Genomic DNA, 27699 nt, shown 5'->3' with positions numbered 1-27699 from the left:
ACAAGCGTTACTCTTCTGATTCTCTCCCCCGTCTACCAGTGGGGGAGTGAGAGAGCGGCTGTGTGGGGCTGAGCTGCCGGCTAAACCACGACACTGATTTATTTTCTTTGTCTTCGTCTGGAAAGATCTGGCTTTTTCTGAATGTTATTGTGAATAACATGTATATTTGTAAATGTGAAAGTGATAAAACTTTTTTGTATGATAATGTGGTGACTCATAATTTTTTCATTATTTGTTCAAAAAAGAAGACCTGAAAATACATTTTATACATTGATTGTTTTAACCTCTTGTTTTTGGTGGACGGTGGAGTTCTATAGATCAAAATTCTTTTTTTTTTTTTTTTTTAAGAACTTAACAGGTGTTTTTGAGCAATTAGTTGGGGACATTTCTTCATTAAGGCAACTCAAACACAGCTGTTACAAATGGGTGTAAAACATGTTTTACGTTTTAATGGTACAGCTCAAAACTAACAAGTCTATTACTGCCATGTCTATGGTTGTGTGGTTTAAGTTTCACTTTCTTGTAGGAGTGTAAGGTTACTGAAAGGCAATGGATTTGCAAAGGTGTAATACCCAATTTTATGCAAACTATTCTTTGATGGTTGCAGTATTGAAGGCAATGATGCTGTTTTGATTCTGATGCTAGAATGAATTGCCAGAACTGCAAGTTATCTTCTCTCCTTGGCTAAGCTCCCAGAGGCAATATGGTGGGGGGAGAAGGGGAAGCATGGGTCCTTCCCTGAACGTTGAAGAATGGAAACTGAGGCAAATGCAAGACACCCTTTGTCATTTTACAGTGTCTTTTCAAAGTGTGATTGTAATTTGAATTTGTGAGAATATAACATGCTCGAGGGATGATCCGGGTAACTGTAGGCCCATCAGCCTTAATTTAGTCCCTGGGAAAGTTATGGAACAAATCCTCCTGGGGACCATCACAAGTCAAATGAAGCACGTGATTGGGAAAAGCCAACATGGCTTCACTAAAGGCAGATCATGCTTGACTAACCTGGTGGCCTTCTATGACACAGTGACTTGCCTGGTTGACATGGGGCAGGTGGTGGACATTGTCTACCTGGACTTCTCCGAGGCCTTTGATACGGTCCCCCACAGTCTCCTCCTGGGGAAATTAACGCATTATGGCCTAGACAAGTGGTCTGTGCAGTGGGTGGGGAACTGGCTGACAGGCTGCACCCAAAGGGTGGTAGTAAATAGCTCTTTCTCAAACTGGCAACCTGTCACAAGTGGGGCCCCCCAGGGATCCATACTGGGCCCAGTGTTATTCAATACCTTCATAAGCGATCTGGATAATGGGATCAAGTGTAGCCTGATGAAGTTTGCTGATGACACCGAGTTGAGCGGGGAAGTAGACACTCCAGAAGGGAGAGCTGCTCTGCAGGGAGAGCTGGATAGGCTGGAGGAGTGGGCAGCAAGAACCTTATGAAGTTCAACAAGGACAAGTGTAAGGTCATGCACGTGGCAAAATATAATCCGGGAGTGCAGCACAGGCTGGGATCCACCTGGCTGGAGAGCAGCGCTGTGGGAAGGGACCTGGGGGTCCTGGTGGACAGGAAGCTCAACATGAGCTAACAGTGTGCTGCTGCGGCCAAGGCAGCCAACGGGATGCTGGGTTGCATCAAAAAGGGCATCACCAGCAGAGAGAAAGAAGTCATTATCCCGCTCTACTCAGCGCTTGTCAGGCCACACCTGGAGTACTGTGTACAGTTCTGGTCCCCGCTATACAAAAAGGATGTGGACAGGCTGGAAGGGGTCCAGAGAAGGGCCACCAAGATGATCAGAGGACTGGGAAGGCTGACATGTGAGGATAGGCTGGGAGAGCTGGGTTTGTTCAGCCTTGAGAAAAGGAGGCTCAGAGGGGATCTCCTCACCATGTACCAGTACTTAAGGGGCAGCTACAAAGAAGATGGAGGCTCCCTTTTTACAAGGAGTCCCATGGAGAGGACAAGGGGGAACAGACACAAGTTGCTCTTGGGGAGATTCCGATTGGACACGAGAGGGAAATTTTTCACAGTGAGGACAGTCACCATTGGAATAATCTCCCCAGGGAAGTGGTTGACTCGGCCACGTTGGACACCTTCAAGAGTTGTCTGGACAGGGTGCTGGGCCATCTTGTTTAGATTCTGCTCTTCCTAGAAAGGTTGGACTAGATGATCCCTGAGGTCCCTTCCAGCCTGGGATTCTGTGATTCTGTGAATTCTTACACTTCCTGAAAATACTACATAATACAGTTTGGACATAAAGTGCTGAGCCATAGCTTTTAATTCTAGATTGTGATGTAGATTATGGATGAAAAAATGCCATAAAATACTAACTCTGAAACATTACTGGATGATGCAGGCTCCTGTCTGAAGGATTAAGAGGAGATTATTTTAAAAGTCATCAAATTTGAATGAGAATCATGTTTACATATTAAGGAAAAATACACATGGTGCCCATAGTGCAATTCATTACAGTAATTTTTAAAAATAGAACTTGAAGACTTTTAACAACTTTTGCAGCACTTTTTGCCTTGGGATTTGAAAGCAATTAGTTAGCACACATTTTCCTTATGAGAGGAGAACTATTTTTTACAACAAGTGAAAAAGAGTAAAACTGACAGGTTGGAGATTCTGGATTAAGAATTACTTTCTCAGGATGAATTTGATTGGTAAGTGTTGTAAATCTCTTAAGATCCCTCAATTATTTGAGAAAATAAAGTAAAGCTCTTTGGAGGTGTGGGGAGCAGAATGTGACTATATGGAGCTGAACTGTGGACATGTTTGCTGTGTTCTGAACTATCACAGAGCAAAATATTTCCTATGGTTGTCTTACCACAGCACTTGTATCAACAAAAAGTTCTTCTACAAGATAAACTATATTTGAGTATTTTAATGTAAAATTCAAAAATCTAATAAAACTACTTCAGTGAAGATAACTATTGACAGTATGAGTTTGGCAATAAATTTCATTGCCTTATTAATTTCATTTTGTGATGATAAAATCCCAGTTCCTTTTTGTGAAAGATTATGCAATTCTTGCTTGTCACTACTTACATTGAAAGCAGCTAAAATTTAAAAATACTGCAATAAAACAATTGCTTGCTTTGATTTTTTTTTCCGTTTTTCACTTCTACTATCCATCTTCCATTTGGCATTGTGTGTTTTGCCACCTGTTTTTTTTTTACCTAATTTAAGGAGAAATTCAGAATGTGCTAGCAACATTCAGTCATGGCTTTGAGATGGAAGGATTGAGAGGGTAGAGGCATGTTGGCTTACTGAGGCCACACTGAAGCTTTTGGGATCTGCCAATCACCTGTGTCATCTTGCTCAAATCTCACCTGTTTGTCTCTTCTTTCCCTCCATTTTGGTTGTAAAGGCTTCAGGATATGTGCTATTGTCATTATAAGGACAGAGGTCAATCAGAGTTCACAGCAATCTCAATTGGACTAGTTGGATTTAACAATACACCTGTTTATACCAACTCTACAGTTACCTTATCCCTTCTTAGTAAGGTGAAATGTTTATAACCTGTATAAGCCACATTAAGGTAACAGAGGTCATGACTGAATGTTATCTAAAAGATGCAGGTAATATAATTTGGTAACCTTCCTTGTTTTTTTCAGAAAATGTCTGCCAAAGAGGACCCTATAGTGGAGATGAATCCTTCTGCATTGCAAGCTCACTTCCCAAATGTAGCCTTTGGTTTTCACAAGTTTGCCAAAGACATGGAGGCAGAATTTCAAGAAGTCTATGAACAGCTGCAGAGGAGTTACAACCCTACCATGAGAAATGAACACAACAGATTATAGTCATTCTTGTCCTATAGTTCACATCATGGTCTTTCACTGAAATGGCAGCTGCAGGGTTTTATCGCACATTTGTTAAATCCAGTGTGCAGTGTTTTTGCCGTGGATAAGTTTTATTTACCATGAAGGTTAGATGCACCCCATATGAACAGCACAAGAAATTTTGTCCCACTTGTGAATTTGTCCTGGGCAAAGAGGTGGGTAATATTTCAAAGTACAACATAAGTGTTCAGAAGTTAGAGAGCCCAGCAGAGAATGCATACAGGGACGGCATGGAGGACATGAGGCTGCAGTCCTTTCATGGCCATTCCATGCCAGAGGAACAAAGCCTGATTTACTTGCTAGAGCTGGGTTTTTCTAGACAGGTAATTAGAAGTGACACTTGGAGGGATTTCTGCTTTGATTTATAAAACAGTGTGAGTCTACTTACAATACCTCCAGACTGTAATATATGTACTTACAATGATCTCCAGAGGTACCTTCCAATCCCTGCCATTATGTGATTCTGTGTGTGAAAAATCATTCATTCTGTATTTCTGAAATTTTTACTGCAAGTTTTTCTGCTATAGAAGCTAAATATAAAACATGCTGCTTAAGTAGACCTCTCACGCGCATTTGTCTGTGTAAGAGAGAGGTGGAAAATAAATGAAACCTGAATGCTTTGAAAGAAAAAGTGATTTTTCATCTGTACTAGAATCAAGAATATACATTTATAATTGTGTTTAAAAGGTGTTTAAACAGTTTCAGTCCCACTAAATGTTGAAAAACTAGATTTTAATCCTGTGAAAGAAACCAGAAATTAATTTATAGCAAAACTTGCTTGCATTTTAAGGCCAGAATGACCCAACATGATTCTAGTTATAAAATAAAACACAGGCCATCTGATTTTAACATGTAAACAGAGGAATCATGCTGCTTCTCCCATTCACCTTTCTGTGTCTCACTTTTGTTGTGATAGAAGCTGCTTCCCTCTACACTAAAGTTCACAGGTGGAGCTAGGACAACTTTCTTGATTTTTGACCTTTGTTCACTACACAATGAATCTCCAGTGTTGCAACACTGTTTTGTAGACGAATTCATTAATGCTTCAAAGACCGGTTTTTCACCTGGACTGCTCCAACTACTCCAATTCAGAATCCCTTCTGGCAGCAATCTCTTCATGAAAGAAATTAACAGAAATCAGGTTAACTGGGTCATTTTTGAGAGATCAAGATTTGCTTTCTTTAAGTAGGAATCCTTTTAATACAGAAAACAGACTTTTAAAAACTTAATATTTGAGAGAAATTCCTAAGTTCCAATAATGACAATATATACTTTTTTTCCTTTCCTCCCAGCTGCTTCTCTGCCCAGTTTTGTCTCTCTCAAAGTGTTGGATCTTAAAAGCCAATATTTTCATGGTAAGGAGGCCTGTGAAATCTTTGTTTGTACACATCTTTCCTTTTGGCTGATCCCATTTGTTGCATTTGACAGAATTACTTTTCAGCATTTCAAATGGCATTTTAGCTGTTCGAGTTACTTAAGCTTTCCAGAAAGACCTGAAAAAAGTATCTGGAACTAGAATGTTAAATCAGGTCTCACAAAGCAGTTTGTGAAGGGCATGTGTTCGCATCCTTCCAGGCGCGACGCACTAGGTGAGATGGATGGATGTCCTCAACTGTGGAATCAGAGGTGTCCAGCACCTCTGAAAGGCAAGATGGTCCTCCTGCCAAAGCCCTGTCTATGTGGAACAGGGAAAGGTTGGAAAGGCTTTCATTTTGGGAAGGGTGGATTACCCCAATTTCTTTCCTGTGCGTTCCTTGAGTTTGGCAATACGAAGATTCCTTTTACCTCTAGGGGACTCATGAGACCTCTTAGACCCTTTCTGGAGAAGTATTTCTGCCTTTTCTGTTGATGATCTTTTCAAGCTGTTGGGTAGAGAGTGAAGCGACCTTCGCCACAATGGCGGGGCAAACCTGAGGAAAGAAAGCTGATAGTAACCTATTGTCCAGAATCTTTAAATGTTTTTTTTTTTTCACTTGGCTCTGCTGCTGTCACTCATTGGCATTACAAGATTTAGGAGATGTATACTTGTTTAATCATAACAGGAAAGGTCATAATCTTCTCTCTGCAGTATACAGTTCAGGTGGTGTTCTTTACCTGGAGGAGCTCATCCTTCCTGCACCTCAGATACTTCTAATTATCTGGATGATGACAGCCTGCTAGAAACAGGTAAGTTTCAAGGAGAGACCTTCAAACATGAAATAATATTTCTGAGTAGATAGTGCTTCAGGATAAATTAATCTTGTTTCTATACAATTGCAAATTATTTCTCATTTTTAATGGCTATAATTTCTTCCTGTTTGCTCTATACGCAGCCCAAAATATTACTTGCTCATCAAAGTGTATTCAGACTGCTCATATACTAGACTTTGCAGAAACCTCTTTTGAAATGCCTCCTTAGTTCCCCTTGCTTTCTACAAAGCAATGATAATCAGTGGAAAAAAAGACTCAAAATAGAGGATTATAACTTCATTGCTAGTTTTATTAGCTTATATGTCCTGTTAAAATTGTGTATTACCAAAATATTTATTGAATTTAATACTTTAGTATAGCCTTTTAAACTACTATCTCATATATGTGCTAGTGAAAATGTCTTAGCAAATGCTAAGTCTGTCATATCATCTTCCTTTATTTTTGAAATATATTTTAGTATATATAGTGACTTGATGATAGCCGTCTCATCCTGTAAGTAGGCTGACGGCAAGGCAAGACTGAAGAGTGTATGCGATGGTACACAGGCATGAAGAGATTGCTAAACTCAGTATCTCACATATGGTGTCTGACCTCAAGCGGTTGCTTAGGCTGGCATTTTATTTGCTTTGCTCTGCCAAGAGTGGTATTCGAACGCTTGAAAACACACTGCTATCTCATTCTACTAGGCATTAATGTGCCTGCTAAAGTATCTTCTATTTCATCAGCCTCCTCAGTCTGAGGTATTAAAATGCATAAACGAGTTCACAGTTCTACTTTTTTCAACCTAATAGCAAAAATTTTGTTTTATTTTTAATGTACAATACCTCAGCTTCATTTTACTTTCCTTTATGTTTCATATGGTTTTGGAGCATCTTTAAATCCTTACTGATGTCTGTTTATTTTTGCAGCAAAGGTTGCAAACTGTAGAGGTTTCCAGAAGCTAGAAAAGCTCTTGCTGTCAGTAAATCAGGATGTTACAGAAATTGGTTGGAAAAATTTCTTTACAACACTTAATAACATGCCTGCTTTAAAAGAGCTGGAATTTAGCCATATGTTTAGCCATCAAATCAAAGCTGGTGCAACAACACTGACAGCTTTTGTCCAGTGTGTTTCTTGATTGCCTAGTCCTGTGACAATAGCAATGGTGGGTTGGCTCTTCATCGCAGAGGACCTTAAAATGTTTGATATCATGAGGGAGCAGTATATCCAATCTAAGAGTTTGGCAATGGGTCTCGCTGCTTTCACCAGTTTTTCGAGATTGGAAAAGTTTGAAAGTGTGAGGGTTTGGTTTTTTTCTCTTCCTTCTTGTATTACGAATTATACACCTGCATAAACATACACCATAAAATTTTTATGAGGATGTAACATGCCAGTCTCTTCTACAGCAGGGTTAGGTAATGTGAAAGGACCAAGGAATAGAAGACATGATTAAAATAACTCTACTTGCAAAGCAAGTCAGGTTTTTATAGATTGTACCTAAGTCATATCTTTCAAAGAAAAATGTAAAATTTTGCTTAAAGCCTGTATACAATAAATTACTTCTATTCAGTTGTTTTGCTTTCAATGAAATCAATTACATGAATCACGTATGAAATAAAAATAATAAATTCCTTTATGGTCCAGACTGCACTAAAAATAATATTTACATTTTGCTAGTGTTAAAACTGATAAAGGCCACTTTTTGTAAGGTAATGCCAGACACTAACACAGCACTAGCTCATTGAAGCAGATGGCAGTTGTGCCTCTTCAGCAATGAATAGTCGCTGAATAGCTGAGTCAGCAGCTTTGCATCACTGCAAGTAATCTTAATTTACTTCATCTAGACAATTAAGTCTTCAAAGTGGCTTAGGGAAGTTAAGATTATGTCCTTCCCTTTTTGCTTAATTAGCTCTGGGAAAACCGATTTTCTGACATGTGACAGCAGTAGGACATGGAACTGAACACAGCAAAGTTCAAGTCTGTATTTGGCTAGTTCCCCTGAAAAGCAAACCACTGGCATTAACTAAATTACTATCTAGTTTTGTGGCCACAGCCTCTATTTTACAAGAGTTAAGATTGTAAGGGCTGAAATTTAAGTCCGTACTGACCATTGCCTTTCCACAGTCTGCTTTTTCTAATTTGCTTTTAATAATGGTACTCAGAAAAAGGCCACACAGCAGAACTTTCTGGTGTATTTCAAGCCATTCACCCAACAGACAGATGCCTACAGAAGCTAGAAATAAACACCACACCTAAACAAACCACACCCCTAACTTCAAAGTTTGAAAAGTAGAACTTTATTAACACGCATTTATAACAAAAAAAATGAGCCTTTCTGAATCTAGCCATTGTATTCAGGATTCTAATCAGATGCATAAGATGACGCTTTTAATATAATAGTATACTGTTTTCCAGGCCATTGCCACCAGTGGCCTCTGTAACACGCATTGCTGCCGCAGCTGTCTCCAAAAATAATCCACTGTAATTCCTAGTTCTGGTGTGGTCATCCAGATAAAAAGCCTGAGGAATACAAGAGGTGTTAAAATGAGAGATAAACTAAATCTATAATGTGGGGTTAAAAGACTTAAATCTATCATGTGGTAAAAAGACTTAAATTGTTTCAGGGAAGGAAGACATTTTATTGCTGCAGTGCTTCTTAAATACATTTGACTAGAGGTATTTAAGAAATAGATCATTTCAATGCACTTAAAATTACTAGTCTGAGTTATTTGTTTACTTGGTATCAGGGGCAGCTCAATATTAAAAGATATTAAGATTAAATTTTCTTGATAAAATTTGATCTTCACCATCAACCATCAGTGCATAAGTGATATGCAACTCTCAGTAGAAAAGATTTGTACCTGGCTTTAAAAAAGAAGCAAAAATTAGTATACAAGAGCTTTTTGTTTTTAAACAAACAAACAAGAATTACTCAACTGCACAGAAATTACACATAGTCACAGAAAATCAGAAAAACAAGTCCACAAGAGTTTTGTTCTATGCGGAACTGAACAATATACTTGAAAATTCCTAGAGGTTTTCAAATAAAAGCACAGGCACTGAAGTAGTGAGAACAGAATTGCTCAACAATATAAAACTGAAATGTTGATCTTGTCCTGAAAACAAAGTTAGCTATGCATTCTGCTCTCCCATCTGTATAACGAAGCAGTTGCTTCTGAAGGTGTGCACAGAGGTACAAGAACTGCTTTTCACTTAAGAACCTTTTATTTTCAAAATAGCCCATAAACAAATAAGGTAACTCTTCATAATTCAAGTAAGTTGTGCCGTTAATCCTGATGTAGAGAGATGCTGTATTTAAACCTCTCATCAGAGCAGTAAAATACTTTTCCTTCATTCTAGCCAAGAAAATAATATTCCACAGCTGCTAAGCAAAGGAGGGATTAATACTGGCAGAAGTGTTCTTTGTAGCGAGCCGTAAGAGCGGATGGAAGTCCTGAAGCTCACAGATTTTGCAGAGTTCAGAACTTGTAGAGAGCTTGTAAAATGAACCATAGTTTCAAACACACTTGTCAAGCGACACCGTATGTTCATTTAGCACAAAATTAAGATACTTACAATCCTTTAAAACAACGACGGACATTCAGTTATTTCGCATGTGTTTCTCTCTCTAGTGCTGCTTCCATTCGACTTTGTTTTAAACCCTACAGGATACAATTTAGTGAAATCTTGTTTTTACTAACATGTAAATAAAAGCTTTAGTTGCAGAACAAAAACATTTTTGGAAAAATTTTTTTAGTCTTTTACAAATCAAGAATAGCTTTTATCTCTTTGGGGAAATCAGAATGGGTGGTTTAAACAGGACAAAAGCCAAACTACCTGTCGTCTTTATAATCAGTGGTTCTACAGAATAATTTTGAACATGTATTTCTTGTTCAATTAAAAGTAAATTATAACAATCCATAATTATATAGAATCTGAAGCAAGATATTCCAAACCAGTCTTTTGAAGATACCCTAAGGCACCAAATCCCTCTTACCAACTTCCCCCGTGCAAAGTGTTTAATTCCTGCTGTAATTTTCTTTCCTCGTAAAGGTAGAAAGGAAAATAAATAGAAATCAATACTCCATGACACAGATTTTTCACAACTAAGTTCCTGCTGGACCTCCACAATCACCTCGAACAATTATTGATGAACAGTCTTTGAAAAACTGCCAAATCTGATGCTAAATGTGATCCTATCACACACACTCACAGAAAATACGTAGAAGACTACTGAATAATAAACATATTCAGATTTACTTGACCTGTCTACAAAGACAGAAGTGGTTGTTTCAGAATGGCTATAAAACACTGGCTATAAAAGTACCTGATGGGACCCCTCCAGTGGAAAAAGAACTAAACCAGCATTGTACGTGTACATGTACGCTGGCTCACGTGACTCCTACTGAAGGACAGGAATACTTATACAATACAATATACCCTTAAATTTACCTATCATAAACTGGAAAAGGAGATCTAAAAAGCAGCCCTCCCTGTCTAACTTCTTGCTGAAAACAGAAGCAGCAACACAAAAGCAAAATTACCATTACATTTCCAGACAGAAGTGGCACGTACCAGGTAATACCCAGTGTGATAACCACTCATGTACCAGGCTATCAACATACTCCCCAATGCTTCATCATCCTCAAGAGAGTCTGGCCTTATAGGTGGTGGAGGCGGAATCAACTGTGAAATCATAAAGGAAATGCCTGTGTTTCAATAGGGTATCTCCCCGTTGATTAGATAGCAACTAATTCTAAAAGATCAAAACATAAAACTGAAAAATATGAACATATTCTCAGTGCATTCTCTGAAAAGGAGTCAAATAAGGTGATACTGTCAGAAAACCTGTGGTTTCCAAAGCCTGGGAGAAATAGGATTCCCATAGCTTGACTGTACACAAAAAGTTTGATTAGGGGAAAGTGTTTATCTGCATCAGTAAAATACTGTTAAACAAATGTAAGGTGCAGTTTCTTCAAATAATTTTTCTCTTGACATTCTTACCAACAGCTTCACTGTCACAAACATGAGTGAAGACCAGACCTAATGCATTAGATTCTTGTAATATTTGTAACTGAATGTGTTATCAAATACCTGAAAAATACAGGCTCTAACACAGAAATGTGTTCTGAAGACATAGGCAGTGAGCATATTTAGTTAGAAAACTTGAAATCACCAATACTCGTCTCTGACACTTTCTTTCTCATTCTCCTATCACTTACCGGTGGTCCTGCTAGGAAGGGTGGGGGCCAGCAAGGTAAAAACGATGGAGGTGCCCTGAATTTTGATCCGGTCTACATTGAAAAAATGGAATAGTGCAAATTAAAAAGAAATTTCAGGCATTGGGATTTTTAAGAGAATTATTTGAAGCAATTCACAAACCTTAAACTAAAGACAACACATCCCACCAATTTAGTGAAACTGCAGTTCACAGCACACAGTAGCTATTTCTGTGGAGCATTCCATGACTGGAAAAGTAGAACTCACATTACACATGTCTCTGAGGGAGGTGGTGCTGAAACAGGGTTCTTGTTCATACAAGTATTTTTTAAAACTGTTTTCTGAATAGAAGTTGGTGGTTGCACTCTCACATGAAGAAGCATACCAAATATTGCCAACAGGCAAACAGATAGCTTCTCTGCTCCTGTGTGGCTGACTAAATTCCATTATGCTTGTGAATGTCTTTAAAATGAGCTTAGATACAAATCCACCGATATGAAAGAAGGAAGATAAAAGCAAACCTCATGAAGGAGTCCTGCACAAACAGTAACATTTAGAAAACATAATGCTGCATTCAACTGCATTATTATTTAGACTCCTACGCAACAGGAAAACTGAATAATATATCAATACTCCAAGGCTTCATAATTCAATAAAGAGGCTACAGTTGAGAGCTTCTATGATACCTGGATGCTTTTGCTGACTTCAATCCCCTACTTAGTGAAAAACATCGATCAGCTAGAAAAAGTGCAATCTTAAAACATCAACAATGCTATCATTAACAGCACTGTCACAGTTCAAGGAACAACACACCTCTTTTAAGTTACAAGGCAAATGCAAAGCGAGTGTTAGCTAGGGAGAAGGCTTTCCTTCTTAGACAGCAGCACTGCAAAAGGGCTAAACTGTGGCCAGATCATCATAAAATGACATACCAACAGGTTCTAACATGCATATCTGTATATCTATTCCCAAAATGCTGTTATTTAGTTTCTACACAATGATGAATATCATGCTGTTGTCTCAGAATTTGTAGTATCAGGCTTCACTGCGGTATATGCATTGTTTCAGATAAGACTGCGCTTACCCTTCCCAGGCCTGGGGCTGCTGGTGGTACTGGAAAATATAGGTTTTGAGGGGAGAATCTTCCTTTTGTGCAGTTGTTTTTGTTTCGGCGTGACTGGGAAGATTTTTCACTTTCATCTGTGGAATACGGAGTCTCATTTTCATTCTAGAAAACAAAACATTGTTATGAGATGCACTGAACAGGAGTTTAAAGCAAGCAATTTTAGTGTGAAACTCCCATCTGCATGCTCCCCTCTCTCTAGCCCTCCCAGCTCTACTCAGGGAAGATCTTACGACCTTGTAATCTTATCTGCTTGCTATTTTAGCTATGTTATCTTTCACTTGTGAATTTCTTATTGTTCCCTCCCCTTCTTCCATGGTGAGTTCAAGAAGTAAGGGGACGCTTTCATTCCCTCCATCAGCTTGTGTCCGTTCTCAATGGAATCGGGTAACGATTCTCACTCTGAACACCGCAGTGGTGAAAAAGCTGATTCTCCCACTTTCCTTTTCAGAAAAATGAAAAGGTATCCCCCACCTCCCCAGAGTTCCCCACTCCATTTACTGTTTCATCGCTGGCTGGAGGAAGTAGATCAGACAGGTTCTGCTCCTCCTCATTTCCATATCCTGTGTATATAACAACACATGTGCCTCTCTTCTGGTTGATGGAGGCAATAGTCGCTAGGTACACTTTACCATCCTCAGACCAAACAGCATTACAGCTGTCACCAACTTTCCACTGCAACAGAAGCAAGAGAGGCAAGTAAACACCTACACCAATGATCAGAAAGACACCTTTTTCTAAACTCCTTTTTGGCCCAATTGTGAGAAAGATGACTCCCATGCAGAAAGTTTCTCTCTTGTATTTAGCGAAATTGCCCAATTATATAAACCTATAAATAAGGATTATGACATTATAATCCCCCTGCCCACACTCTTAAGGTGACAAAAACGCTACTTTTGAGTACTGCTGAGAAGCACAACATGCAGCACGAGCACCACTAGCGTTTACAGGCGAGGTGACCTGTTTCAAAGGGACCGTGATGCTCTTGTTTCTGTTTCTGTTTCTGTTCTTTTTGTTTTTTCTCTTCATCCCCAGGTGCTGCTCCTGTTTGTCCGAAGGCTCCGAACACTGCCCGTTCTTCAAAGCGTTCTGCGGGAGAAGAAAAGAGAACAAAAGGCAGTCCAGCGCCCTGGCCTAGGGCCCGGCCCCGCCGGGCCGCCCGCCCCTTACCTTGAAGGAGGCCACCGCCTTGTCGTACGCCTTGATGAGGGCCGTGTCGTCCCACACGTCTGAGTCGTCGCTCTGCGGAGGACATAAGTCGCTTTACAGTCGCTTTACCGCCGCTCGCCCCGGCCCCGGCCCCGGCCCCGGCCCCGCTGCGCCCACCTGCCCGGTCCCACGCCGGAACAAGATCCCCTCCGCCATAGCCGCCCGCGCCCCCCCACGCCGTCACTTCCGTCGCGGCGGTGTGGGTAAGGCGGGCTCCGAGAGTCGCCCCGCCCCCTTCCCCGGTTTTACCGGGGCGGGGCGTCCGTCCAGCAGCGCCGCTGCTCACCGCCGATAGCCCCGCCCTTCCGTGACAGGGTCCGGCCGGGCAGCGCGGCCGGAGCGTTGGCAGTCGTCCCGCAAAGCTGGGCCTGCCTCAGAGCGGGACCAAGGCCCAGCCCGCTCGGAGCGAGCAGCAAACCTGCCTCTGTCTCTCACCGACTGCAGGCGCTACGCTGGTAAAACCAGCTACGTTTCCCTCAGTCTCCCCTCGAGCTGTGCCAGGGCCCAGCCGACAATCGCTGCACCCGGGCCCCACATAGCTGACATGAGCAAAGGCTCCAAAGCTCACTCGTTCCAGAGATTCAAACCAGTCTCACCTTGTTCAGCACTCAACACGTGCAAGCATGTCTAAAGCAAGCACTGTGTTTTCCTCTCACCACCTGTTAGTCCTGAGGCTAGTTTAAGTAGCCACCTGCAACCCGTTGACTTCAAGCCTGCAGCTTCTCTAAAATTAGTACTAGATTCACAGTGATGCACACCCATGAAGTCCGCAATTCAATCAGCATTTTTTTCCATAGTGTAGACTTACTGCTGCATATTATATTGCTTATAATACACATTTATTATAGATTTTTTATACATATATTATACTTAACTAGTTACACTGCATTTCTCCACAATTCTATCTGTTCTTTGTGCTCTTGGTAACTTCTTAGAAATCAACTGATTATCAAGCATAACCATTTCAGATTAGACAGTACTTTGTGCAATATTTTATTGTAAAAATAATTTGAGATTTACAGTTCAGACCTCTGCTAGGTTAAGCACATCTTACAAGTGTGTTCCATTCTGCATGAAGCTGTACTTCAATAATTAAGACAGGAAAATCTGGTCTAACTGTAGATTCAGAAAGTCATTGTTACAGGAACTGTTAAGGGAAACCAACAACTGCACAAAAGCTGGAGTAAAGCTATTGCTTGGTACTTTTATTCACATGCACACGGAAGAGTGTAGTCAGTTTTGAAACAGCACTCCAGACAACTAAGCCTACACTAACCAGAAAATACTCTAAACTAATGCTAGTTGATCAACTCTGCAAGATGAGATGTTTAATCAATTTAATGGCCAGACGCTTTTATGAATATCTTCTAGACCCTTCTGCTTCATCCGTGCACACTATCTTCTCCATACAGACAGCTCATTTTGCCCCTGCCTGCAGAGACTTCTTCTCATTAGCGGCCTTTTGCTTTTGCTGCATAATTTCAGAGTCTCTGTGAAGAAAAGAAAGTTGGATTTCAGATACTGGCTCACTGTTTTTCTAAGTAGAGTGTCCTCCATCTTGTTTTTGCCCTTTAGCAACTCACATTTCAAGAAAGGAAAAAGATTAGTATAAAACTTCTCAGTTAGACATGAGCACACTGTTTCTATTACCGTGTTTTTTTCAGCACAGTACCCTGTGAAGTAGGCAAGTTACTTGTTTAGTAGACACAACGGATCAAACATCTTCAGGAAAGTATTACACAATCTTTTCCTGTTTGTACCAGGCAGAAAGCTGCTGAAAAGAAATAAAAGGTTTACAGGTTTTACAAAAAATAAATCTGTTTAACAGCAGGTATGGTAAAACCTACATCCACGGTTTATGCTCTGGCACATGAATGAACTGTGAATCAAGGCAAAGTACTTAAATGCTGTTTCAGGTAAGACGCTGGATTCTTTCTGACCCGTTTTCCCCTCTTATTTTCCCCAACCATTTCACTCAACTGTATTAGATCTAACCTCTGTTTTCTCTGAGAAGCAGACAAGCTATCCTCTTTCCTTTTCCCTTTGTGGATCTCCTGAGTCTTCTTCAGGTTCTTCTGGCGGGCAAGTTCACGCTGGTTCCCACCTGTAAGATAATATACAGTTTATACAGGTACTACCACTTTTTACACACCATTTGCCTGTGTGGAAGTCTGTTACAGACGCGGAAAGGTTTGGCTCCATCTGCAGAGTTTGTAATGGCAGTATCTTCCACCACAGTCTCGCCCTCCAGTACCCAGTGGGAAGCATGAAAGCCTGTTAGTTCTCACATTTACATTTCTACAAGTCATGTCCAAGAGATCAGGAAAATCCGTTCCAACATTCCTTCCAGAAATGCAATGCAATTTCCCATAAGAGACTGAAGGCAGACCATCCCAGCCTGGGCAAAATGAAACAGTAACTTATCAAAAAAGGAGCCATCCTCTCTATCACCAACAGGTTCCAGCATCCAATCTAACTTACAAATTAATTTTAGATGGAAAGAACAGCATTCAAATGAGGCAGCCTGAGAGAGTTTATAAACTTCCTCAAACTCTTCCCAAGGCCCTTTAAGAAATCAAAAAGCAAGTGGCTGTAAGTATTTGGAATCCAGAAACATCCATCTGCTTTCAGTCTGTAGTGCTGTCATACAAAATCACTGACAGATTGCATCACAACCCATGGTCAAGAACCATCAACATTTTAGATCTTCCTCATACTCTGTAATGACAGTTAGTGCCCTTTCTTCTAATATGTGTAAGAATTCATTTCTGCAGATGCCACTTAGAAGATGACCAGTATAGTTAATACATATGGGAACTCTGGCTTTACTTTTTACTGGATAAAGTCCCCAAAACTACTTAGCACAGCATTCGTAATGTATTATTGGGCACTCATACCCCAGAAGCTCTACAAGTGCTATCAAATACTAAACTTGCCTTACTCTGGGAACCACGGAAGCAGAGAATAATACCTAGTATACAGGCAGCTGTATCTAGGTTTAATTCATTTTTGCTCCAAGGCAGCTGACGTGTACACACAGTACAAGGCTACAGCAGCTACAAACCTTTAGCCCAAGATTTCGATTACCCACCATATACCAAAGAGCCCCTTGCAAAACGTATGGGCTGACAAAGCTGAAGGTAACACACAACCAAAACTCCAATTCCTCATCAAGACACCTTGCTCAGATAAAATGACTTACCACTTTCCCAAAACAGGCGCGTGTGTATGTCCCTGCAGAGGGTGGACAACCCTAATGCTGTTCACATGTGAGAGTATTTTCATGCTATTGAAGGAATTAGCTAACAAGCATTCAGGAAGGTTCCTTCCATGCACTACTATGGGCTCCTGTTCATAGCCATCTTTCCCATGCAAGCTTTTTAAATTTCATTGTAAACCAACACCTGTTTTTTCAACCATCCTCATCTTATGAGGTGTTCCTTAAATTGGCAGCAAGGGCACAGTTACAGTTGTTCTACTTGCTTTGCTTGCAATGGACCATTAGTCCATTCAGTTAATTACACTCAAATACTATTAAAGAGGTGACCTTAAAAGATTTTTTTTATTTGAAATCAAGCAAAGCACCTAAGCATGGCCTTAGCAAGTACTTAGCCTCACTTTCAACAAAAGTGAGAAGAGTAACTTATATATATATATCAAGACACAAAACCCCATCACTGTTGCCAGTATAGAGGACACCTCTTCAGGGGGCAGCCAGCTTTCCCCAGGACTGCCAACCCCCAAACTGCTGTTAAGTTAGGCATGCAATCTTTTTGACCAGACAAAATTCCTGAGGGCATGTCACCAAAACCAGCACAACACTCCTGCTGCTCAGAGCAGACACAACTCTCATCTAAGTACTTGGGGTCTTGCAGGCAATGGCCACAGCCATTACAATCACAAACTATTCTGCACTAGCTGACAATCCTTCCTTACTATCCACCTCCTCAAGGCAGTTCTAGTCTACTGTAACCTGCCAGAGGTGGTTCACTTGCTTGGTATTTCTTCTTACCCTGCTTCTTTTGGATGCAGTGTTCCAGATAAGCTAGGCATAATCACTTGTGCTGTTGAACAAACATGATCACATTTTTCTGTGCTCAAAATTGAGAGCTCCATCTCCCCATAAGTTCTGTTGTGCCTCTTTTCAGTCTCTCTCCAGTCTTAAGACTGCCTATGCTGTCTTTGAATCTCAAAGACAGATCTCTCCCATCTTCAGGTGCCCATAATTTCAGGTATATGGAAGCAGTTTAGGACCAGGTCAATTTTAAACAGCAACCTGTTGATAAAATCCACAGCTCTGTACTCACCGCATTTCTGAGCTGATAAAGGCACCTGCTATGTCAAGTAGACAAAATCAACCCTGCAAAAGCAAGGGTTCTGTGCATCCGTCACACCAGTATGTATACTGCCTGGCAAGGGGTGCCAGAAGCCCAGATGAAAGCAGCCTATTATGACTGGTGCTTACTGCAGGCTGCTCCTGCCTTGGAAGATGTACTTCATCTGCCACAGCACATCAGGTACTACCTTTTGAAAAAGCTAAGTGAACTCCTGCTCCATCCTCCTCACTAGCATTCAGTAAGATCCTGTCCCCAAAGTTCACACAGAAGGGCCACTATTTGTTCAGAAACTGAAGTAAAACACCTATCCATCTCTGGCAGTACTGGTGTTGATTAGAACTTGATGACTCATAAGCAGATTATACATTCCAGGCTATAAATGGTTCTTGAGTTTTGTGGTGCTCGGGAGGAATGAATGTCATATGAACAAGTTAGCAGCAATGAAACAGCTCTTCTGTGGCGCCTAAAGAAATGAAGTACCTTCTTTTATCGCTTAGAAAGTGAGTCAGGAAGTCAAAACACACTGCTTAGTCAGAACTTACACAGCAGTTATCCTCCACCCTTAACTTCGTGCACTTCCGTCCTTCACAAGCAAACACTGTGCAGAGTGTCTCCAGAGTTATTCCATACAAATGGTGTGCTGGTTTTGGCTGAGAAGGGGTTAATTCTCCTCACTCTGGGGGGTCGGCTACCCTTCCAGCTTCCCGCGCTCTGCCGCGTGGCGGGGTGGGCTGGGAGGGGCGGGGCCATGGCGGGGGCGGCTGACCCTGACTGGCCAATGGCAGGTTCATTCCGTACCACGTGACACCGTGACCGGTATATGGGGGGGGGGGGCGGGGGGGGCAGTGGCAGTGCGGAGGCGGCGCGGCGTCGGGTCGGTGGGCGGCGAGCGGCTGCGGCGCGGGCACGGTTCGTCCCTCCCCTTCCCCTCCCCCCGGGGCTTTGCGCCTCTCCTTGTTCTCCTTTACATTGCATTTCTATTGTTGTTTCTTTTAATTTTAAACTGATCTTACCCCAACCCACGAGCGTTACCCTTCTGATTCTCTCCCCCATCTACCGGTGGGGAGTGAGCGAGCGGCTGTGTGGGGCTGAGCTGCCGCTAAACCACAACAGTCTTTTTGGTGCCCAACGTGGGGCTCAAGGGTTGGAGATAACAACAGCTGCTGGTCACAGCACCATGTTGTCCTTTTTGCAGTTGGTGTTAAAGATCGGTGTTGGTTTGTTGAGTCTGCTGTGTTCTGCTGCGATTAGTAATGTTTTGCCTACAAGATTTGTTATACAAACACTCGTTTTCAGCTTTATCTGGTATTTGGGGTTTTTGCTGAAACTGTTACTGTACTTCGGATACCACCTTGTTGAGGCAATTAGCAATTATACCTCCTCCTCTGAGCGATTTTATATGGAGGAAATACAGAATAGTACCTTTGCAACTTTGTTCTATGATGTCTGTGCCTTTGTTACAACAACGTTTTTGTATCTTGAACATCCTTGGGTGGTTAAGGTGCAATTATTGTTAGTTTTTCGGCACGCTGTTTTGGTTTTGACTAAGCAATTTAAGAATATCACCCAGAAATCTGCCCCAAGGCCTGATAGTTACGAGTGGGAGGGCATGTGGGATAGCATGGGCAAATACCTAGGGCAGTGGGCACCCCTGGTGTTTTGGAGTTTCACCCCCGAACAAGTGCAGAATCCTAAAAAACTAGTAGAATATTTGGAGAAAGTATGTTGTTACGCTGGGAGCTCCAGAGAGACACAGATCACTGCAACATGCTGGGGTCTGGCCCATGCATACCGAGCCCTGCTCAACAGTATTCAGTGCCCCCAGGTGGAAGAGAATGTCTCTGGATTGAAATGCAAAGTGACTGGCACTGTAGACAATCCAGCCCTGACAACAGGCACTGCAGCCACTCAAACCCCCACAACAAGTACCGGAGCTGGCTCAGAAAATAAACCCGTACCAGTATCAGTTGCCCCCATACACAAGACGAAATACTGGAAGCGGACATCAACTCGTTTAGAACGGGATGATGAAGAACCAGGGCCATCGCGGGGAGAGGAGGAAGAAGTAATAAATAAAATAGAGACCACCCGATCCCTGTCCTTAAGCGAGTTGCGAGATATGCGAAAAGATTATAGCCATCGTTCAGGTGAGCACATTGTGACCTGGCTGCTCCGATGCTGGGATAACGGGGCCAGTAGCCTGGAACTAAAGGGAAAAGAAGCCAAACAATTGGGATCCCTTTCTGGGGAAGGGGGCATTGACAAAGCAATTGGAAAAAGAGCACAAGCCCTCAGCCTCTGGAGGCGACTCCTGTCCGGAGTGAAGGAAAGGTATCCCTTTAAAGAAGATGTTACATATCGCCCAGGAAAATGGACAACCACGGAGAAAGGCATCCAGTATCTAAGGGAATTAGCTGTGTTTGAGGTGATTTATGGTGACCTGGACGATCAACGGTCATCCAAAGATCCAGATGAAGCCGAGTGCACACGACCCATGTGGCGGAAGTTTGTACGGAGCGCACCATCTTCGCATGCAAACTCATTGACAGTGATGTCCTGGAAAGATGACGAGACACCAACGGTGGCAGAGGTGATAGATAGACTCCGGGATTATGAAACAAATATCTCTTCCTCGCTTGTCTCTGCTGTGGAGAAACTATCCCAAGAGGTGCAGCAACTCAAAGAAGATCTGTCCTACTCCCCACCTCGACAGAGCAGTGTCTCAGCTGTTAGGAATAAGCGTCCTTTGGCTCAAAGGAGATGATACACACCACGGGCCACCCTATGGTTCTACCTGCGTGACCACGGAGAGGACATGATGAGGTGAGATGGCAAGCCTACTTTGACCCTACAGGCACGAGTACATGAACTGCAAGGAAGAACAGTCACTCAGGGAGGCTCTTACAGGAAAGCTGCTGCTCCAGTTTCCAGCGAGCAAGTCCCCAGACAGAGGAGTAGAAGCGCAGATTTTATTTGTAAGTGTAATAGAGGGACTCCTGATTCGCATTTACAGGAAGTGAGTTGCGAATGCCATGATCAGGACTAGAGGGGCCCTGCCTCCAGCCGGGTGGAGGAAAGGGATAACCGGGCTTACTGGACTGTGTGGATCCGATGGCCTGGCACGTCCGACCCACAGGAGTATAAAGCTTTAGTGGACACCGGCGCAGAGTGCACCTTAATGCCATCAACTATATAGGGGCAGAACCCATCAGCATTGCTGGAGTGACAGGGGGATCCCAAGAGCTAACTGTGTTGGAGGCCGAAGTGAGCCTAACTGGGAATGAGAGGCAAAAGCACCCCATTGTGACTGTCCCAGAGGCTCCTTCCATCCTTGGCACAGACTACCTCAGGAGAGGGTATTTCAAGGACCCAAAAGGTCACAAGTGGGCTTTTGGTGTAGCTGCCTTGGAGACGGAGGAAACTGAACAGCTGTCTACCTTGCCCGGTCTCTCGAAGGACCCTTCTGTTGTGGGGTTGCTGAGGGTCAAAGAACAACAGGTGCCAATCGCCACCACAACAGTGCACCGGCGGCAGTATCACACCAACAGAGACTCTCTGATCCCCATCCATGAGCTCATTCACCAACTGAGGAGCCAAGGAGCCATCAGTAAGACCCACTCACCCTTTAACAGTCCCATATGGCCAGTGCGGAAGTCTAATGGAGAGTGGAGACTAACAGTAGACTATCGTGGCCTGAATGAAGTCACTCCACCGTTGAGTGCTGCTGTGCCAGACATGCTAGAACTTCAATACGAACTGGAGTCAAAGGCAGCCAGGTGGTATGCCACAACTGATACCACTAATGTATTCTTCTCAATCCCTCTGGCAGCAGAGTGCAGGCCACAGTTTGCTTTCACATGGAGGGACATCCAGTACACCTGGAATCAACTGCCCCAGGGGGGTGGAAACACAGTCCTACCATTTGCCATGGACTGATTCAGACTGTACTGGAACAGGGAGAAGCTCCAGAACACCTTCGATACGTTGATGACATCATTGTGTGGGGCAACAGAGTGGAAGAAGTTTTTGAGAAAGGAGAGAAAATAGTCCAAATCCTTCTGAAAGCTGGTTTTGCCATAAAACAAAGTAAGGTGAAGGGACCTGCACGAGAAATCCATTTCTTAGGAATCAAATGGCAAGATGGTCGTCGTCAGATTCCAATGGATGTGATCAACAAAATAGCAGCCATGTCTCCACCAACCAGCAAAAAGGAAACACATGCTTTCTTGGGCGTAGTGGGTTTTTGGAGAATGCATATTCCAAATTAGTGTCTGATCATAAGCCCTCTCTATCAAGTGACCCTGAAGAAGAATGATTTCAAATGGGGGCCTGAGCAACGACAAGCCTTTGAACAGATTAAACAGGAGATAGTTCATGCAGTAGTTCTTGGGCCAGTCCGGGCAGGACAAGATGTAAAAAATGTGCTCTACACCACAGCCGGGGAGAATGGCCCTACCTGGAGCCTCTGGCAGAAAACACATGGGGAGACCTGAGGTTGACCCCTAGGGTTTTGGAGTCGGGGATACAGAGGGTCCGAAGCCTGCTATACTCCAACTGAAGAAGAGATATTGGCAGCATATGAAGGGGTTCGAGCTGCTTCAGAAGTGGTTGGTACTGAGGCACAGCTGCTCCTGGCACCCCGACTGCCAGTGCTGGGCTGGATGTTCAAAGGAAACGTGCCCTCTACACACCATGCAACTGATGCTACGTGGAGTAAATGGGTTGCACTGATCACCCAGCAGGCTCGAATAGGAAACACCCGTCACCCAGGAATCTTGGAAGTGATTATGGACTGCCCAGAAGGCAAAGATTTTGGATTATCAGCAGAGGAGGAGGTGACACATGCTGAAGAAGCCCCACTGTATAACAAACTGCCAGAAGATGAGAAGCAATACGCGCTGTTCACTGATGGGTCCTGTCGCCTTGTGGGAAAGCACCGGAGATGGAAGGCTGCTGTATGGAGTCCTACACAACAAGTAGCAGAAACTGCTGAAGGAGAAGGTGAATCGAGCCAGTTTGCAGAGGTAAAGGCCATCCAGCTGGCCTTAGACATCGCTGAACGGGAAAAGTGGCCAGTGCTCTATCTCTGTACTGACTCCTGGATGGTGGCAAATGCCTTGTGGGGCTGGTTACAGCAGTGGAAGCAAAGCAACTGGCAGCGCAGAGGCAAACCCATCTGGGCTGTCACACTGTGGCAAGATATTGCTGCCCGGGTAGAGAAACTGGTTGTAAAGGTATGGCATGTGGATCCCCAAGAGTCGGGCCACTGAAGAATATCGAAACAACCAGCAGGTAGATCAGGCTGCCAAGATTGAAGTGGCTGAGGTGGATCTGGACTGGCAGCATAAGGGTGAACTATTTCTAGCTCGGTGGGCCCATGACACCTCAGGCCATCAAGGGAGAGATGCAAACATACAGGTGGGCTCGTGATCGAGGGGTGGACTTGACCATGGATATTATTGCACAGGTTATCCATGAATGTGACACATGTGCTGCAGTCAAGCAAGCGAAGTGGGTAAAGCCTCTGTGGTATGGGGGACGATGGCTGAAATATAAATATGGGGAGGCCTGGCAAATTGGCTGTATCACACTCCCACAGAACCGTCAAGGCAAGCGCCATGTGCTTACAATGGTAGAAACAACGACTGGCTGGCTGGAAACATATCCTCTCCCCCACGCCACTGCCCGGAACACTATCCTGGGTCTTGAGAAAAAAGTCCTGTGTCGACATGGCACCCCAGAGAGAACTGAGTCAGACAGTGGGACTCATTTTCAAAATAGCCTCATAGACAGCTGGGCCAAAGAGCACGGCATTGAGTGGGTGTATCACATCCCCTATCACGCACCAGCCTCTGGGAAAATTGAACGGTACAATGGACTGTTAAAAACTACACTGAGAGCAATGGGGGGGTGGGACATTCAGGCACTGGGATACACATTTAGCAAAAGCCATGTGGTTACTCAACATGAGGGGATCTGCCAACCGAGCTGGCCCTGCCCAGTCAGAAATCCTACGTACTGTGGAAGGGGATAGAGTCCCTGTAGTGTACACAAAGAGTATGCCGGGCAAAACAGTCTGGGTTCTTCCTGCCTCCGGCAAAGGCAAACCCATTCGTGGGATTGCTTTTGCTCGAGGACCTGGGTGCACTTGGTGGGTGATGCGGGAGGATGGAGGAGTCTGGTGTGTGCCTCAAGGGGATTTGATTTTGGGTGAAAACAGTCAATGAACTGAATGGCACAATGTGAACTGTTGTATAATACTGTGTGTCACCTCTGTATTGTATCAATGATATCAGAGTATGAGCCTCCCAACCCATGGAAGATCAACTATGAAACAAGCCGTGCAGCAGTGATGGAACGATGACTGACTCGGTATGCAGCAACCCAACGCCACACACCATCTCTCCCACCCGGAAAGACTGATACAACAGATGGAGCCCAGAGTCATGGGACTGGGTGAACTCAATGGACATTTTAATGGACATTTTGCAGGGAAGGTCCATGAACTAAGGGAATGATGTCTGTGTATAATGTTAAAGGATGGGAAGGGGAGGGATGGTGGTTGGTATGGTTGTATTGCATCATATGGGACCTGGGCATGGTGTAAATGGTATGGAATAAGGGGTGGAGAATGTGCTGGTTTTGGCTGAGAAGGGGTTAATTCTCCTCACTCTGGGGGTCGGCTACCTTTCCAGCTTCCCGCGCTCTGCCGCGTGGCGGGGGTGGCTGGGAGGGGCAGGGCCATGGTGGGGACGGCTGACCCCGACTGGCCAATGGCAGGTTCATTCCATACCATGTGACACCATGACCAATATATGGTGGGGGGGGCAGTGGCAGCGCAGAGGCGGCGCGGCGTCGGGTCGGCGGGCGGTGAGCGGCAGCGGCGCGTGCGGTTTGTTTCAGCAGTTCATTCCCCCTCTGCCCTCCCTTCCCCCCTCCCCCCGGGGCTTTGCGCCTCTCGTTCTCCTTTACATTGCATTTCTATTGTTGTTTCTTTTAATTTTAATTATTAAACTGTTCTTATCCCAACCCACGAGCGTTACCCTTCTGATTCTCTCCCCCATCTACCGGTGGGGGAGTGAGCGAGGAACTCCGTGGGGCTGAGCTGCCGGCTAAACCACGACAAATGGTAAGACTGTAAACTTGAGAACCAAACTGAACAGCATCAGTGAAAAGCTTGGCTGCAACCTCTGCACAGCAAAGCAGAGCAGGTAGAAAAGTAGAGCAATGCCGTATGCACACAAGGCATACGGAGCCAAACAACTATTTGAAAAGAAACTTACTTGTACCATCCCTGCTTCCAGGTGAACATTGCCAAGGACTGTTTGGCCCCAGTATTTCACCTGGGACACTGGACATGTATCCCTAGCTCCAAGGGAGATGGTGCTGTTCTCTACATTCTGTAACACCAACCTAAATCTTCCATGAAGTGTGGTCCAGTCCTGAGAGAAGACAATTCAGCTTCCTGTAATGTGAAATTCAGGCATGAACTGCCACATAAAGGCCAGTACACCCTTCCCTCTTATACCTATGCTTAAGCATCCCCATTCTTGCCTGCCTCTCCAAGACACAAGCTTTAGTTCAACCTGTCCCTGTCCTTCCAGCTCCAAGATCCAGCTATTCTTGAAGTGAAAGATAAGCAAAAGGCCTCTGAATAGCACTGGAACAAGCAGTAATCATCTCTACTGTAAGGAGGTAAAAGAAAATGGCAGTAAGGATTGGCTACTGAAGTCATCATCCCTGGAGTTCTTTCTGAGCAGCACAGGATCTTATCTCATGTCAGAACTTAAGGCAGCAGAAAAGTGCCATTCTTGCTCTATTTTGCTATTATATACTATTATACATAGATTTTAAATCACAGGGTCTAGTCCAGGCCTGACTGATAACTGAAAGCAGAACTCTGGAAACATGTACTAGACTGCATGGTAGCATACAACTTTTACACCTCTAGCACTTCAGAAACTGTATTTAACTAGATCATCCTAAAATGAAATGTTATGATTCTGCTATGCTCATATGTAGGATGCTGTACCTCTTTTTAACCTTAACCTATGCTTACTTTAGCATCATGCAGAACAAGGAAAAGAAATATCAACATAAGCCATAAACCTGCCTCTTCCTCACATTCAGGTGGCAGACCTCAGAGTCTGATCTGTGCACAAACCATTTATGATCCAGGTCTTCACCTGCGCTTCCAGCAGTGCAGTGGCTTCAAAGGTACGTATTGTTAAGCGCGAAAGGAAAAGCACCTCCTCAGTTAAAAAGGCAATTTCTGTATTGCCAAGTATAATACGCAGAAGCCAAAACAGCAACTCCACCAGTTAGGTGAGCCAGAGGACGGTTTGGCTCGCAATTCTCTGCCATTTTAGAAAGATATACCGACGTTACTTCTGAGGAAGGTGGTAATTAGCAGGTCCTGTTGCCCTTTCAACGACAGCTTTAACAGCCGCCGTTTAAACAGCGTACTATTAAGTATCCGGCAGCGATATAAAAGCCCTTTAGTTACAGACTGGACGGCAGCCAGGACTGCGACCGAGCGCCACCGTTGTTCCAGCAGACCACCGTCATTCTTCCTCCTCCCTCCCCCAGCACAGCCGCGCCAGGGGACAGGGCGAGGGCGGTTTTGCTTCGAGCGCAGGACGGCGGCAGGAGGCGCGGAGCCTCAGCCCCAGCCGCGCACCCGCTCCCCATGGGACTTCGTCACTGGCACGCCAAGCCGGGAAGGACCGAAGCCCCGACCCCCGCCCCCGGACTGCTCGCCGGTACTCACGGGTCATCGTCGGACGCGCCGGCCGCCGCCCGCCAGACTCAGGCCCGCCAGGACCTTCCACAACCTTCCTCCACCCCGCTGGCCCCTGGCGTCCCTTATAAAACGTCACCGCTCCCCACACCCCCCCCCCTTGCCCGCCCCCCGTACGTCACTGCGGCGCGCGGCACACCGCCTGAAGGCGTCGCCCAATTAGCAGGCTGTGCGCCACCGCCGCGCGACTGGGAGGGCGTGGTCGGCGGCCACGGAGGGGCGCCTCCTCCCCTCCCTCTCTCCTCCCCTCCCTCCTACCCCGCGGCGGGCGGGGGTGCGTGGCCGCCCCTCTCCGCCCGGCGGCGGGTGCTGGGGGCGAAGCGAGCTCCCCTCGGGTGACGTGCGGCGGGGCTCGGCGTCGGAGCGGGTGACGGCGGCAAAGCCACTCGCTAGCTGAACCCTGCCCGGGCGCGGGAGCTTACCCCAGCAACTGTTTATAGGATTGGAAGAAAGTAATAATTTTCAAAGCACCCCGGTGTGCGAGTAAGTGGCTTTTGGCCAACAGCCAAGTGGGAAAACAAACCGCTACAGACCCTGCCAAGGGGAGTTGCAAAAGCCCGAACCGCTTACAATACTGCTTTTGTGGGGCGCTCACTGCTCACCTGAGCCCTGTGTGCCTGGACCAAAAACGGGTGTTCCTCACCTGACGCCTCTTTAGTTTTAGTGCTGTGCAAGCCACCCCTGAGGAAAACCCCTTCCCAACCACAAGGACTTCCCTTGTTAGTTAAAAAACCCACGTAGTTGACCAAGGGAAGCCAGTCAATGTGATCTTTTTGGATTTCAGTAAATCTTTCAATACTGTCTCTCACAATATCCTCCTGGACAAAATGTCCAGCACACAGCTGGATAAACACGTAATGCAGGGGGTGAGCAACTGGCTGATGGGTCAGGCTCAAAGAGTCATAGTAAATGGGGTTACATCTGGCTGGTGGCCAGTCACTAGTGGGGCTCTGCAGGGATCCATCTTGGGGGCAGTAGTCTTTAATCACTTTGTTAAT

The 27699-nt window shown here is 44.3% G+C and overlaps 2 protein-coding genes across 6 annotated transcripts; both read right to left on the bottom strand.

Moving 5' to 3' along the window:
* Positions 1–7267: 7267 nt before the first annotated feature.
* On the bottom strand, positions 7268–13800 carry SMN2 (survival of motor neuron 2, centromeric). Of its 4 annotated transcripts, none has more exons than XM_075079209.1 (9): positions 13682–13789; positions 13526–13597; positions 13316–13444; positions 12857–13030; positions 12317–12460; positions 11235–11306; positions 10588–10698; positions 9589–9674; positions 7268–7358 (listed from the first exon to the last, which is right to left on the bottom strand). In XM_075079209.1, the coding sequence occupies exons 1-8, from the start codon at positions 13718–13720 to the stop codon at positions 9618–9620; spliced, it is 798 nt and encodes a 265-aa protein (XP_074935310.1). In that variant the 5' UTR covers positions 13721–13789; the 3' UTR covers positions 7268–7358; positions 9589–9617. The 4 variants fall into 4 exon arrangements, with proteins under 4 accessions (XP_074935310.1, XP_074935309.1, XP_074935311.1 ...); XM_075079208.1 differs by lacking the exon at positions 7268–7358 and adding an exon at positions 8287–8532 and having other exon boundaries at positions 13682–13800; XM_075079210.1 differs by lacking the exon at positions 7268–7358 and adding an exon at positions 8634–8877.
* Positions 13801–14541: 741 nt separating this feature from the next.
* On the bottom strand, positions 14542–26807 carry SERF1B (small EDRK-rich factor 1B). 2 transcript variants are annotated; one of them, XM_075079211.1, is made up of 4 exons: positions 26672–26807; positions 25185–25366; positions 15560–15668; positions 14542–15054 (listed from the first exon to the last, which is right to left on the bottom strand). In XM_075079211.1, exons 2-4 carry the CDS (start codon positions 25258–25260, stop codon positions 14982–14984), a joined length of 258 nt encoding a protein of 85 aa, XP_074935312.1. In that variant the 5' UTR covers positions 25261–25366; positions 26672–26807; the 3' UTR covers positions 14542–14981. The 2 variants fall into 2 exon arrangements, with proteins under 2 accessions (XP_074935312.1, XP_074935313.1); XM_075079212.1 differs by lacking the exon at positions 25185–25366 and having other exon boundaries at positions 26672–26801.
* Between the last annotated feature and the right edge of the window lie 892 nt (positions 26808–27699).

Source organism: Phalacrocorax aristotelis, chromosome Z (assembly GCF_949628215.1).
Source record: "Phalacrocorax aristotelis chromosome Z, bGulAri2.1, whole genome shotgun sequence".
In the NCBI taxonomy this organism is placed as follows: Eukaryota; Metazoa; Chordata; class Aves; order Suliformes; family Phalacrocoracidae; genus Phalacrocorax; species Phalacrocorax aristotelis.
The sequence above is the reverse complement of the archived record's forward strand: the minus strand, read 5'-3'. Positions and strand labels throughout refer to the sequence as shown.